At 39.4% G+C, this 16,291-nt stretch overlaps 1 protein-coding gene across 2 annotated transcripts in view; it reads right to left on the reverse strand.

Moving 5' to 3' along the window:
• Positions 1-372: 372 nt before the first annotated feature.
• SEMA6A (semaphorin 6A) overlaps positions 373-16,291 on the reverse strand; it is a 175,324-nt gene continuing 159,405 nt past the window's right edge. For both annotated transcript variants that reach the window (XM_027874735.1, XM_027874734.1), the window contains one exon: positions 373-3,623. In XM_027874735.1, coding sequence (XP_027730536.1) covers positions 2,431-3,623 — 1,193 coding nt within the window. In that variant the 3' untranslated portion in view covers positions 373-2,430. The remainder of the gene's footprint in view (positions 3,624-16,291) is intronic.

Below are 16,291 nucleotides of genomic sequence, written 5' to 3' on the forward strand. Positions count from 1 at the left end.
AGAAAAAATCACAATTCCTGCTTAGGGAACAGAGTTTGTGACTTCAAGAAGCATGGACCACAGAATCTGAACAGTTAGTCCACTAAAAAAAAAAAAAGATGTGATAAGAATTATGGAATGGAAGGACATGCACTCACCCTTGTTACACACTTCGGTCTCCAGACTGTTCAGATTCTCTAAATATCACCTATACTCTAGATGATTCAAAATGGTTCATGTCTTTCAAAAAGTACAAAACGAAACAAAACACCTGCAGAACAAACTAGGTTTAAAAAGGAGGAGGGGGACAGAACCTAGAAGAATCTTCTAAACACACTGTTCATCCGATTTAAATGTAAACAAACAAAAAAAAAACCCAACACAACAATAATGTTCACTTTCTACAGTATGTAGACACAGTTTTTTTTTCACTTTTATTGACATATTAAGCAAAAAAACCTGTGTGCATGGACAAATGAAAACTGAGAAAGAAACTGACACACAACCCCCCCCTAAAAAAACCCCACAAGGAAACAAAAAACTAAATAAAAAAAAATCCTTTGCCTCGAAAGGCTTTTGCATCATCCATTGTGGTTGGCCTTGTACTCCAGGTTATTTATTAATCACAGCAGGGACCAGCCTGCCCAAATGAATTTCCACCTCATTTCATTGTGTACATTGTGTGTGTTCACTGGGCAAATGACTGGGGACTCCTCTCAGGCATCAGCCCAAATGCCCAAGTGTGCACACGGCTTGTGTACATGCCAGAAATGATGATGATTACTTTAGTTTCTTCTCTGCTGGCTGAGAATATCACCATATTGAAATGATATGAAAATATAAGGTGGAAGAAGGAGATGTGCAGGAAGAAAGGATAATGCCACCCACAACACTGGGGTCCATGCTGGCAGCACAGCTTAAGGGTGGTTTGAATTGGCACAACTAGAAAGGTAATTTGAATTAGAGGGTGTGGTACTGCCCTAGTTTCTCAAGGGATGTGAAATTATTATGATAACCATGACATTCTTCTTCAAAACTGCTTGACTTCAATTTTCTAGAGGGTCTTAGGGGAGGGGAGGAAAATAAATATCTGATATTTTTTTTTCCAAAAGGGGAAAAAAAGTTGAACATACTATAGCTCACAAGTATACACAACTGAGGGTGTAAGGCACAAATTTACATGTGGAAGAAAACAGGCTATTCACAGATGTAATCCCACGAAAAAACCCGTGTGATCAAACCATTAATTTATGCATGGTAACAGCCAGCATATTAATGAGTTTACACCATTTGTGCATTTCGTTTGCCATCTCACATGCAAGGTGAAATGAGAGGGCACATCACAAGCTGGTGCCTTCACAGAAAGTATTATCGATTGACACAGCCTAGTTGGCTGCAATGTTGCACTTATGTGCATTCTAAGTTTCTTGCAGTTGCTTTAGATCTAGGGGCATTTCATTTTCTCTTTGTTTTTTGTGTGTGTGCATGTCACAGGTCAGAGACCCAGCCAGAAAAGTAACTGATGGATTTAAATAAATATTCCCCTCTTAATTTTTTTTCCTTTTAGCTAAGATCAGACAGTCCAAACAAAAAGTTTAGAATTCAAGCTCCAACTTATTTGCTCAGTGAATTTATTGGAAAAATAAAGTGAACTTAATTACTCCAGTTAATGGAATTCATGTTAAAATCGTATAACTTTCAATGGGCTTTCTGAAGAGCTGTTCTTAGGATATGTGAAAAAAGTCATCTCTTTAAGAAAAGAAAAGGTGAACAATAAATAATAGGAGTTATTTGCGTTAACGGTCACGTTATTCATTAAAAGAGAAGAGTAGCAGAATTCTATGACATAGTAGCCCAACATGGCAATGAACAGGAGGCTGTAACACTGATGGGCATTTCACAGTATCTGCACATAGTAAACTTCTGCCATTGTTAAAGTCTGAGTTAGATTTATCAATGAATTCTTTACTTTTTTTTATCTTTTTTTTTTCCTTTCATTTCTTTTTATGGACTTCTGTTGCAAAGGACAGAATGCTAGGCCAGTCCAGCAACGTCCAATGCAGTCATGGGCGAAATGTTGCAGTCACTGTTCACCTGTGTGTGAGTGTGAGTGTGTGTGTGTGTGTGTGTGTGTGTGTGTGTGTGTGTGTGTGTGTATGTGCTTTTGGCTCATGTTTGTGATGTTAAGTCTTTTTTGTGAATCAGAGCTGTTATCAAGTGGAAAAGGCAGGGGAGGATGAGGGATGAGTCCTGTGGTTGTAAACCTTCATCGAAACACATGGCCCAATTTCAGAAAGTATTCCACTTTATCCCAAAGGAAAGGACTGTGTCCTCAGCAACACTGCAGCCTTCTTTGTAAGATTGGAACTGATGAGGCAGTTTAGAACATTGGCTGAGAGGGGCCAATTTCGCTTCACTGTTGGTTTACCACCTGTCCCCCTCCCACTGGGATTATGTACATGCGTCATTAGGTTTCATGGATGTGGAAAGGGGGGCAAAAGAAGGTTTGGGAGGTACATCTGGTTTTAGTGAGGGTGTGCGCTTCAGCCCCGACCGTGTCAGTGAGTTGTATGGATTGAGGCTGGGTTGCCTTGAAACAGTCACTGCCTGGGTGGGCGGGGCACCATGCACCTGTATGGAGTCCACCCTCTGAGGGGCAGGGGGTGGGTTGTCTCCCCTGCTGAAGCTCTGATTTCTAGAAAGGTGGGAGGAATTAGAAGAGTTAGTATTGTTTCTTTTGAGGGTGGCTGCTTGGTGGCTCCTTGTTAGAGAGTTTGTGGGATAGCTCCTTTTATAGTCCACACCGTAGGAGGAGGGATGCATTTCCAGTCGTTTGCCCAGGCCATTCTGAGACAGCGAGGACCCTGGGGGCCCCAGGGAGGCCTCCCTCTGGGGGACCTTTGGAGGCAGGCTATCCAGGTTCTCGACCAGATTTACCCCATGGTTGGGGCTCTTGCTGCTAAGATGCTCCTTGATGGTCTTGTACTCAAGGGTGGCTGCCTGGTCTTCCAGGGACATCTGTGTCACGTCACTCATTTTCGGCTGGTCCACGTACTCGTGCTGATAGCCCTGCTGAGTGATGGGCAGGACCACAACACTGGGGATGTGGCTTGGGGAAGCCCGGAGGGGAAGTTCAGTGGGAATCACAGGGGAGGACATTGGGGCCATGTCCTTTGTACAGGCATTAATGAGGTTTTGATTCCTCTCCCACTCCCGGCTCCCTCGACTGGGCTTCCGTTTCTGCTGCAGAGTTGGGGTAGACTCTGGAGTAGGCAGAGCTGCCAGGTCTAGGTGGTGCTGGTCGGCCTTGATGAGTATCTTGGCCGTATTGCTGGGTGTGGCAAGTTTGCCATTGTGCATCAGGGGGGTGAGGATGGCTTCTGGCTTAGGGTCCTTAGACTGTGTGTCCCCAAAGAGGCCGCTGAGCTTGGTCACACTGCTCATGGAACCCCGGCGTGAGTGCGTCAGCTCTTTCTCCTTCCTCTGTGTGACTGACACATCCTTGCGACGATGATCACAAATGCAATAGACGATGATGCCCGAGAAGACGGCCCCCATGACAAAAGCCAAGATGACTGCAATGGCCAAGAGGGTGACTGGAACAAGCTGATCGTGGCCTTTGAGGTAACTTTCCCGAATCACACCTGCAACAGATATCAGACAAAGCATTATGGAAAGGAAATATACTGACGAGAGTTTCTTTTCACAAAATTTAACATTCAGCCTATTAAGTAATAACAGTAATAATTAACCAACAGCTACTTCTGTCTCATCTTCAAAGCAAGGTCTTACAAAACAGTAGTTAATTAGTCCTTACAACACCTCTTGTTAAGTAACAAATAAACTTTGTTTGATGTCTTGCTTTTGTTCTGAAAAGTACATTTCAGGATCTCAAGTCTACACCCTCTCCTTCATTCGGGGCAGTGCCATATTTTAATCTCTAAATTTCATTTCTCCTCTTTCCCCCATCTCCCTAATCTCTTCTTTGTGCCCTTCTCTTGTTCTCTCTCTCTCTCAAATAATCACGGTAAATCCAGAAATGGGAAGCCTTTCAGGAGAGATGGCAGTCCTTCAATACACAAATCTCACAGTACATCAAGCTTTCTGCCTAGATCTTTTTGGTCATTATCACTGACAAATCTAAAAGCCAGAGTCACACATTTAGTGCCCATCAGGAAGGCAAGCTCTATTAACATCCCAGGTAACCATGAGAAGGAAAGGGAGCTGTGAACCAAAATATACTGGAAAGTAAAAAGCAAACGTGCACAGATTTCAAGTGGCAATGCCAATTTAATTTTTTATTTAAAATTAAAAAAAAATACTACATACACTCTCAATGCTAGACAGGAAACTCTGCCGACTATTTGAGTGAGGCTTTTTCCTTACTACATCTGAAGAAACTGTAGCAAGAAGATCATTTTGTGGCATTTTGCAGTGAGCCTGGAGATGCGTCAGGTTCCATTATTGTTTGTAAAGCCTGCTGTCATAGTGAGTTTCTTTGCTGGAGTTAATCTCTTCAATTTAATAAAAATTACGTGACTACACCAGTCAATAATCTTACACAGCATTAACCAAGATGCTGAATTTCTAAAGAAAGTTACTTTCCTAGTTCCTGCTTAATCAAGCACCAAGCTAGCAGATGTTGATCAAAATCGAACAGAAAAGGGCTTTTCCTTTTAAAAACTAAGTGAACAAGTGTCACAATTGTCAAATCACAAGTGCCTGATGTGGTAGTTAAAAAAAAAAATCCAAAAGGCCTCAATTCAAATGTCTGGAGAGCCAGGGAATATGAATGCATTAAAGGCATTAACATGCTCTGAGGAAACGTAAACATGGTTCCTATTCTGGAAGAAATAGCAAGATAGAAAATGTACTTTCAAGGGCCTCCGGAGACACATCTTTCATCTACTAAATTAAGTCTTTCTAGAATATGTTTCCTAAATTTTACTGGCAGATAACAGTGACAACAATTAGGATTATGTACATATATTAATAATTATACCTAAATCTATATGTATGTAGATATAATCCTATTCCTCCCCCCCCAAATCCATAAAACATTGAACTTTTACTGATAAACTACTGGTGCCACAAAAAAAGATCTCAGGGGAAAAAAACATACATATTTCCAAAGAAAGAGCTTAGTGATATCACAGATTTTTCTGTTGAAATCTTTTGATTATTGAGGAGAAAGGTAAGAGATGCATAAACTTGATGCTTAAGAAGAGTTCATTTGCTCTTTCTCCATCCTTTATCCAATCTCCCTCCTCTCAAAGTTGGTTGCTGTGGAAATGATTGTCCTGTGACAAAAGGCTATGATTCAAGGTAAGGAATAAATAGTGAAAGCAAGATGATCTCTTGAGAACCAAAGATCCAGCATCTGAACACACATTCTTGATAATGAAGGACAACCACCACAAAACATCCCTTAGAAAGCACTGTAAGGTTGAGAAATGGAATGATTTCCAAATGTAATGTTTTTAATAAAAATTTCCAGATTATCTTCATAGACTTATAAGGGTAGAGATTGAAAAACAGTAACAGTAGGGGACTTCAGCTATAACTCACACCTTTTATGTTGTGGCAGTCTCCAAACAGTAGGGTATCTTACACTGAAATATATTTTAAAACTTAGGCATCACAAACTGAGCTAATGTATGTAATGGTTTTAAATTTGTATTTTCTTGCTGTTATACAAAAACAGCAGCTCTGATTTTTCCCAGCGCTATCTATAGGTTGTTAGAGTACTAAAAATGTGTAGTGGCAAAGAACAGTTATTTTTCAATTTTGCAATGATCTGATAGTTTCACTGAAACAACTGTCACTGAACAATGAATACTTTTTCAGCCAAGTACATTTGCAGAAGGACAGCTGGGTGGCACAGTGGACAAAGTGTGGGGCTGGAGTCAGGAAGACTCATCTTCCTGATTTCAAAACCAGCCTCAGACACTTACTATCTGTATGACCCCGGGCAAGTCACTTAATCCTGTTTGCCTCAGTTTCCCCATCTGTAAAATGAGAGGGAGAAGGAAATGGCAAACCACTCTAGTATCTTTGCCAAGAAAACCTCAAATAGGGTCGCAAGGAGTTGGACATGACTGAAAAATGACTGAACAACAAAAATATTATAGGAACCTACTTTTCTCAGCATCTAACATAGCTTGATAACAAAAATAAACTATGCTTCCACAGTTAGGTGGTACAGTGGATATAGCATTGGACTTCAAGTCAGGAAGACTTGAGTTCAAATCTGGTCTCAGACACTTACTACCTGTGTGGTCCAAGTCAAATCACTTAACTTCTGTCTCAGTTTCCTTATCTGTAAAATGGGGATAAGAACAGGGTCTTACTCCCAAGTTGATTGTGAGGATAAAATAAGATAATATTTGTAAAGCATTTTTACAAATCTTAAATGTTATTTTACTCTAAAACAAACTCAATTTGGTATTTTACATTGTAAGAGATGTTTCTACTTAAAAGGAGCACAGTATGAATAACAACACACTGAAATCCATTTCATTCACTGGTTGACTTGTGGGGTGGAGGAGAGTCAAAAGTGGGTCTTTTAAAATAGAAGTTAAGGAGAGCATATTCCCTATACTGTTTCCAAACTTTCCTTTTATCTCCTAATTCTTTCCTTATAGGCCTAAACTGGGGTGGGGAACCTGCTGCCTCCAGGCCACATGTGGCCCTCTAGGTCCTCAAGTGCAGCCCTTTGATTGAATCCAAACTTCACAGAACAAATCCCCTTAATAAAAGGATTTGTTCGGTAAAACTTGGACTTAGTCATAAGGCTGCACCTAAGAACCTAGAAGGCTGTGTGGCCTCAAGTCTTCAGGTTTCCTCACCCCACAATTTCTGAGACAGTGCGGCAAGGTTGGCCATTATGAAAAGTTGAAGAAAGTCACAGAAGAGGAGAAATAGGTTTAATGGTTATTAGCAAACTTGGAGCTAGAATCACAGCCGTTCAATACTTGATCATTTCCTAGTAACTCCAGTGGAGAGTATAAAGATTGAATGCATGATGGTGATAGGTCTATGCTTCTCAGTTTCATACCCCGTCCTGCCAAAACGGGGTTGAATAGATGCTGAGACAAGGACATGTGAGACACATGTCTTGGTGAATACAGGCCTATTCAGTGGTATTTGGACTGTAGAATTATCTACTCAGAGCATACCAGGTATGCTATATTTTCTAGTTTATAGACTAATGTAATTTTTCATGGGTTGGTCAGAAAGACAATTAAGCTGGACACATAAGGAGATGAACAGCCCAAGTGCCATACTGATACCTAAGCAATGCCAAAAAACCTAGAGGCAGACCTTCAACATTTTGAGTGGACACCTATAGGGGATTTAGGGGAGGACAGGGACAAGAGGTGGGCAGGAATGCAAGGCATGGAAGGATCTTCATTGCTAGAAGGTGTGCCCCTCTTCTCTCTCCCCCTCCCTCATTGAGATCACAAATCCATTAAGGCAGGAAAATATAAGAATACAGTTAGCAAAAAATGAAATATTTAGCAAAAGATACCAATTCTCAGTCATCCTAAGTACGATTCCCTGACAATACTGATAGTAATATTACCAGAAGATAGGAAGAACTGGTCACAAAGGGTATTATATTTGTAATACATACCACTTGTCTAGAAATTTTGAAATGGATTTCTAAATTAAGTGGGTTATCTTTAGAATGCCTGTAACTCTGGTTCTAAATGTAGCAAAAAAAAAAAAATGATCTCTTAAACTGCACAATAAATATTTTAATATTGACCTTATTTTGGGGGCAAATTTTTAAAAATTGACAAATACTCTTAGTAGTTACTAAAAGACACTAAGACCAAACACTTAAAAAGAGATAAGAAATTGATCCTTAAATAATTCGTTTGGGCTTATGTGACCCTAAAACGGACCATTTGCATGCAAATTACTAGCTAGACTTGATTCAATAATTAGGAAAAAAAAGTCTGAGAAAGTCTCAATGTGTTAACAAGATGGACACTCAAGTTTTAATGCAATTCATTTCCCAGTGTCTGGTTTGTGGTTTTTGTGACCCAGTCTCAAGATCAAAGGATCGTGGGCTTTAGAGCTAGAAGGGGCCTTTAGAAGCTATCAAGTATAATCTCTTCATTTGTAAGATAAAGAATCCAACGCCCAGAAAAGGAAAATGATTCAAATAGGGTTACACTGTTATTAAGGGAAGGAGGAGGGATTTAAACCTGGTTTTCCTAACTCCTAGTGTTCAACCAGCTCCACTGTGTTGTGGTTCTGATATGTATAAGGATATGTTTACTTCTTGCAGTCTTATAGTTCTGAGTGCCATCCTTCCTCTAGGGCATTGATTCGTAGCCATTTTTGTGTCATAAACCCCTTTGGCAAACTGGTGAGGCATATGGTCCCCTTCTTGGAATAATGTTTTATTGCCTATACTCATAATTGAGAGAAATGTTGAATTTCAGTTAGTGAAAATAAAAATGTAAATTTTCCCCATTCCACACACACAAGGTGAAGATCTTAGGAATCTAAGTGAATTAATATTTCTTGCTAGAATAGATACAAACACACACAATTTGATGATGATGTGTTCAGTCGTTTCAGTCATGTCTGACTCTTCATGGGGTTTTCTTGGCAAAGATACTGGAGTGGTTTGTCAGTTCCTTCTCCAGCTCATTTTATACATGAGGAAACTGAGGCAAATGGGGTTAAGTGACCTGCCCAGGGTCACACAGCAAGTAAGTGTTTGAGGCCACATTTGAACTCAGGAAGATGAGTCTTTCTGACTCCAGGCTAGGCACTCTATCCACTGTGCCACCTAGCTGCCCATACACACATTTACACACAGCTATATTAATATTTGAGGCCCTTCTCTCCTTGTTAAGATCTTTGTGTATGTAGAATCTTAAGGGGAAAATGCAAAAAACACCACCATAAGGCCTTTGACACTCTAGAAAGAATAACCCAAAGCCATACTCCTGGAACTGGCCAGGTAATTTAGGATCTTGTACATCTATGTAGTTTTAATTATGTGTTGATTTCTTTTGCTTCCAACTCTGAAACCAATTTAAGTTTCCCCATTTCTTCAATTATATTTTCATAGATAGGTGTCCATCTGGGCCCAAATGGCCCCATAGTACCTGGCATTACAGACAGGATCCTCTACAACCCCCTGAAATGAATGAGGAACCATTCCAATTCCATATTCTCAAACCCCTCACCCAATTCCTATTCAAAGATCACAACATATGAATCTGGGAGCAAAGCTAGTAACATATAGTTCCCTACTGGTCATCATCCTGGAACTCTCCAAAAGGAGGAAGCATCTTCACTACATCTGTGATGGGACTCTTCATCTACAGAAGGCAAAACTGAGACACCAACTCTAGGAAGACTTACCATATCATCAACAATTTGGATGCCGAATTGGAAGACCACAGCACCCCCTCCTATCTCCAGTTGGTGGTAAAGAATATACGCTAGTAGATTTCTTTGGACACATAAGTCTTGTGTGTGTTTTCTTTTTCTCCTCTCTAGTGAGGATGCTTCATAAATCATAATAATTAACATTTATGTAGCACTTACTGTGTGCCAAGCATTATGCTAAACACTTTGCAATTACTATCTTATTTTATCCTCACAACAATTCTGGAAAGTAGGTGCTGTTATTATCCTCATTTTACAGAAGAGGAAACTGAGGCAAACAAGTCAAGTGACTTGCCCACAGTCCTACAGCTAGTAAATGTCTGAGGCTGGATTTGGACTCGGGTATTCCTGACTCCAGGCCCAGCACTGTATGCACTGTGCCACTTAGCTGCCTAGCTATCACATAGTCACTTATTTGGAAAGGCATTTGTCACCAAATGTAGAAAATGAAATGGGCAGGAGAAATTCATCAAGTCTCTTTTTCATTTAAAAACTCCTTGAACTTACATAGACAGTCCTTTTTCTAATTGTTGTGGCTAACGATCCTAATTTACTAACCTAGACAAGTCTTCAACACTTCAAGTCTTCAAGAAGCTAGAGGCAGCATCCCCTGAGAGGGTGGTAATGGACTCAAGGGTTCAAGTTCATACTTTTTTTTTCAGACATTGCTAATGTGGAAATGTATTTAGCTTGATTGTACATGTTTGTAACCAGGGTTTTGATTTTCATGCTTTCTCAATTGGTGTGGGTATGGCAGGAGGTGGAAGGGAGAGCGTGTAAATCTGAAAGTAAAATAAAATTGAATTTAAGGGGGAAAAATATGTTAGAGGCATCTAAGTGGCAGGCACAGTGCTTAGAGTGCTGGACTTAGAGTCAATAAGACCTGAATTCAAATTCTGAATCAGACACTTACCAGGTATGTGATCTTGGATAGGTCACTTATGCTTTCTCAGTCTCATCTATAAAAATGGGGATGATAATAACACCTAACTCCCAAGGCTGTTGTGAGGATCAAAAGAGATAATGTGTGAAGTGCTCTGCAAATATTAATGTACAATGTCACAATGCACAATTAATGAACAATGTACAATTACTATAAGAATGTTATAGTCTTTGTTCCTTCATCGTTGTATCTGCCTTATTGGAGCCACTGAGAAGGAAGACTATATGAGGGTCTGCTACTCTGCTTTGATAACCTGGAACTCAATCTTCCAAGGCTGCTATTTTCACCAAGTGAAAATAGGGTGTTGTTAATTCTTTCCCTCTTAAAAAAAGTATTTTGCATTAATTCATTTCTCACCATGCCCTGAGGTAGCAAAGGGTTGTTCTTCATATTTTACAACTGTAGAAATTGGAGTATGCAATAATTTAGTGATTTTTTTGGGGGGGGGAGGGGGACCAATTAAAAATGTAATCTCCTGATGCTCCATCTTAAATCTAGAGATTTTTCAGGCCCCAGTCTGATACTTGAACCTGTTCACTTCAATCATGTTCCTTTTTAAGCATAGAGTTCTTAATCTTACAATAGCAATTGGATCCCCACATTCTAAGATATTATATTTTCATTTAAATTTAATTATAATTAACTTTAATAATAAATGTAAATTTAGTTTAAACAAATTAAGTAATTTATTTAAGCATTTGGGGGTCACAAATCATAGGATCACATATTTAGAGCAGGAAGGGACCTTAGGAGTCTGTAGCCCAATACCCCACCCCCACTCCTACCCCCACCTCCCTACTTTACAGTTGAGGAAGCTGAGACTCAGAGATGTTTTGCTACTTGTCTAAGGCCACACAAATCCTAAATGGAAAAGCTGGTTTGAATAATGGTTTGAAACCACTGTCCACTCCAAATGTATTCCAAAATCCAGCATTCTTTTTCCTAAATAGCCCTGTATCATTAGATTAATCAATTAACCAACAAATACTAATTAGATACCTACCTCTTTATTTAAAAAGGAAAATATCAGTAAGATTTTTTCTCATTTAGTGGAGTTCCCAGTCCAGATTGAATACTCCTGACCTTAGACAGAAAGTCAGAACCTCTCCCCCTTTATCTTTATCTCATACTTTTCTAGCCATGGTGATCCCCTCTTTTTGCAGCTCCACCAAAGGCTTTGTCCTAGGCGTCCTTTTCTTTCTACACTCTCTCACCTGACGACTTCGGCGGCTCCCATAGTTTCAATTATCATCTCTCTCCAGGTCTGTAGATCCAGCCCTAGTCTGTTTCCTGAGTTTCAGTCCAGCATCACCAAATGCCCACTGCATATTTTCAATTGGATACCCCTCAAATTTAATTTGTCCCAAACAGAACTCATTATCTTCTCCCCAAAACCTACCCCTCTTCTGAAATTCCTCATTACTGTCAAGGGCACCAGTATCTTCCCAGGCACCCATATTTCCAACCTTGGTGTCATTCTCAACTTTCACTCTCTTCACATATCCATCTAGTTACCAAATCCTATCATTTCTTTCTCCATGATATCTCTCTTATTTGCCTCCTTTTCTCTACTCACCACTCTAGTTCCGGCACCCATCACTTCTTACCTAGAATATTGCAGTAGCCTTCCAATTAGACTCTCTGCTTCAAGTCTCTATCATCCACATGGCTGTCAAAGTGATTTTCCTAAAGTGTAGGTCTTACCATTTTATCCTATACTTGATGAACTACAACGGATCCCTATTACTTTTTGGAAGAAATACAAATTCCTGTTCTTGACATTTAAAACCTTTTATAACCCAGTCCCTTTCCATTCTTCTCACATCTATATATGCTTTACAGTCTAAGCATATTAGCCTATTTGATGCCACGATGCTTTTTTATCTGCTCTCCATGCTTTGCACTGACTGTATCCCATTTTTGAAATGATCCTCCTCCTAACCTCCGCCTCTTAGAATACTTGGCTTTGCCTACCCACGAACAATCAACATTTCTCCATTTTGTTTAAATCTGATTTTTGTATATTTGAAAGGAATAACAAATTGTGCATAACAGACTTGCAATTTCATGTGCAATTATCTTTTTTATTGTACCACGTTATGGACATGCTTGTTTTATTTCATAAATTAAAATACAATTTAATAATAAAAAAGAACAGAGTTTAGTTTTTGAAGGTGGCCTTTCTGGATTTTCTCCCTAAATCACTGTCCCTCCACTACTAGTGCCTTTTATGCTCAGGTATGCTCTATACACACATATACACACACACACACACACCTTATTTATACATCATTCCATACATATCATTTCCCCCCAGTAGAATAAAAGCACCTATTTTTACTTTTTCTTTGTATTCCAGAGCTCAGCACAGTTTCTGGCATACAGTAAGAAATTATTAATAAATGTTTATTTGTTAGTTGATTAAGTCTGGAATGACATCTAGTATGACAGAAAGCAAAAACAAATTCAAGAAGTCATCATCGTTTTACCAGATCTACCTGAGAAAACTAAGTCTCTTGGGATCCTGTCAAGACTACCGCCTTCATGTTCTCTCTCTGTCTCTTTCTTTATCTCCTCATCTGTCTTTCTTTCTCTCTCCCTCTGATTCTCTTTCTCTTTTTCTCTCTCTCCTCCATCCATCTTTCTTATATTTTTCTCTCCCTCCCTCCCACAATCTCTTGACTTACACCACAACTACCAGTAAAACACAAACAAAACTCCTCACTTTATACCTCCAGCACTCAGTTCTAAAAATCTCAAGCAAAGACTTCACTCACACTTCCCCATCCTCACCCTACCCCCTGCCCGCTCCTGTCACTCCCCTCCCCCAGCTTCTTGTAGTGTTACGTCCTCCACAACCAGTACAAAGGAGGAAAAAAATCCCAACATTTTCCCTTTAAGACTCAATTCATCCTCAGTCAGTTATGACTGGCAGACCAAAGAATTCCATTTGCCAGCAGAATTTTATTCTTCAGTATGTGATTTTCCGTAACCCAAGATAATCATGGGTTACACTGTGATGCTTCTTCCACATTCTTGCAAATACAGAAACCTGGCTCTCCCTTGAAGTCAGCCCATCTTTGGCCACCCTCTAGTGCTGATGCTCCTTTTTGGCCCTCCCCACCCACCTTTTCCTCCTCTGAGGTTCACTCCATGCAGAAATATTGCCCTTTTCATATCCTGGTGGCTATTTTATACTGACCCTTAGACTCAATTAGCTCAATATCTAGCTCATAGTCTTCTCCTTCCACCCCAACTCCTGCCCTCTACTTGGGGATTTTGACTTACATATTTATGTCTCAAAAACTTGTTTCCAAGTTCATCAACCTTCCCAATTCTTCTGATTTTCCGCTACACTGGGTCATAGACTTAGAACTGGAAGAAGGGACCTTAGAGGTCACCAAGTCCATTTTACAGGTAAGGAAACTGAGGATCAGAGAGGTTAAATGATTTACTCAGTGTCATACAGCTAGTTAAGTATCCCAGGCAGGATTCAACTTCAGGTTTTTCTGATTCCAAATCCAGTCCTGTACCCACTATACTGTACTCAGTCATATGCAGGAACGATCATACCCTTGAGTAACCATACATATTTTACTTCCCTAAGACACAATTCTGAAACTTCTCTATCTGACCAGAACCTCTTGTCTTTCTGGATCTCTTTATGATACACTGATCCTAAGCCTATTCTCTGTCTTCATCATAATTTCCAGTTTCTCTGCCCTTCCCTGCTTTACTACAACTTACTCTTACTCTGAACTAGTTTTTCCTCTCTTAAAGTTAACCCTTTACTTAACCAGTTTCACCTTTACACTGCTCTTGACTCTTGAGTCCCTAGATCCTTTGTCCTAGCACCATTCTTCCCTTTTTAAACTCTGATATGTATTATTCCAAACATCTGCTTTCTCCATTTCCTTCTGCTGAATATTGATGGAAGAAATCACGCAACTGTATTGACTGATTCCACCACAAATTTATGTTATCCAATCTCAAATGGACCTTAACAGATGCAAACCATCATTTTACTCTGCCCTGACTGACGATTTATCATACAGCAACTATTCCAAACTGCCTCTTCTTTTCTCAAACTAGTTATACCATCACTTCTCCCTACCTTCTTAGCAGATGACCTTGCCTCATAATTCACTGGAAAAAAATATAAGGCTATCTATCAAAAGCACCTTCTCCACTCCAATGCTAAGTTCAAATGATCTCCATGTTATCCCATATCCTACTGACCATTAAAAAATGGTTAGTGAACATCTAGAAAGAAAGCAATGATTTAAAATATTAAAATGACTTCATTAAGAATAGATCATTCCAGACTAACTTTATTTTATTTTTTTGGTCAGGGTTATTAAACTAGTAGGTAAAGGGAATGTTATAAGATATAATCTACTGGAATTTTTAGCAAAGTATAAAAAGTAGCTCACAATGTTGTATAAAAATGAAGAAATATGGACTCTAAAATCACTGAATTGTATGGATTTGAAATCGATTGCATCACAGGTGATCTCTAGGGCAGTGCCCTGAGTATCTGTGCTTTGCCTTGTGTTGTATAACACTTTTATCAATTGGCTAGACAGAGGCATTGATGACATGTTTGCCAAATTTGCAGGTGAGAGAAAGCTGGGATGGTTAGATAATTGCTCTCACTTGGTTATTCTTTTACCTCTCTAATTGCTTCTTCTCAGTTTCCTTTGATGACTCATAATACATGTTCTGCTTCTCTTCTCTTCTCCTCTCCTTTCCTCTTCTTTCTCTCTCTCTCTCTCTCTACATTCTTTCTCTCAGTGATCTCCCCAGTTCCCATGGATAGTTTCAGTTATCTTCTCATTGCAGATGACTTCCTGATCTATATATAGCCCTGGTTTCTCTCCCAAGAGCCAGTCTCACATCACTAAATACATTTTTGACAATTTAAACTGCATGCCCTATAGGCTTCAAAAAATCAATATGTCCAAAAGATAATCGATTGTTTTTTCCCTCAAACATTTCTTCCAAACTTCCCTATATTGGTCAAGGGCACTGCAATTCTCCACACAGATTTGCAACAGTGGAGTCATTTCTATATTCCTTATTCTGCCTCACTCCACAAAGCCAATCAATTGCTAAGTCTTTTTGATGTCATCTTCATAACATCTCTCATATCTGTCCCAGTCTCTCCACTCAGTTTTTCAAGTTGTTCTTTAACACACAAAGCCCAGACACTGAAGCAGCTGTAACATCATCATACCCAAAATGTGACTAGATTGCCTGAATATTTTCCTCTCTCCATCATTTAATTATACTCTTCCCTTCCATTTTAAAGAGATGGCTGAAAGGCACTGAACTAATTTGATAAAATCTCCCCAACTGAGCTAAGTTCCAAAGAAAAACTTAAAAAGTTCTTTCTACCTCTTTATCATGAAAAGCACTAAAAGGAGAATAACTTGTTATAGTTAAGCCAGAATTCCTTTTCTCTTTACTATCAATTCACTAGATTGCTTGTTTCCAAGTTGGTGTGATATGATGAATGTGTCTGTCTCCACAGTGAAGTGATTAATAGGCATCTGTGTAAAGCAGACCCAATGACCACAAAGACAACAAAAACGTCTCTGTATCCTTTTGAAAAATATGCATATGCAAAAAGGGTGAAAACCCTCCCCTATCCAAAAGTGGATTTGGTTTGTCTTGGCCCTGAGTGCTTATAAAGATGGCAAATCATCAAGAAAAACCCTAGAGTAAGATCCCCTAAAAATAGACTCTCAACTCTGCTTTATAGTAAGACAAGACTGCAATTTCCCTCGAAATCCTCATGACAACTTGGGTGAGTGGAATCTAGCAAACCAATTATTCTTGTTTGAAAATCTGATTGCCATAAAATGTCAGGCATACAGTCCAGCAAGGCAGCAAGAATAAGCAAGCCAATCATTTTGCAAAAGCATTTCCCTTTCTACACTAGTGCTAGTT

Source organism: Vombatus ursinus, unplaced genomic scaffold, assembly GCF_900497805.2.
Source record: "Vombatus ursinus unplaced genomic scaffold, bare-nosed wombat genome assembly UNPS02014807.1, whole genome shotgun sequence".
Lineage (NCBI taxonomy): Eukaryota > Metazoa > Chordata > Mammalia > Diprotodontia > Vombatidae > Vombatus > Vombatus ursinus.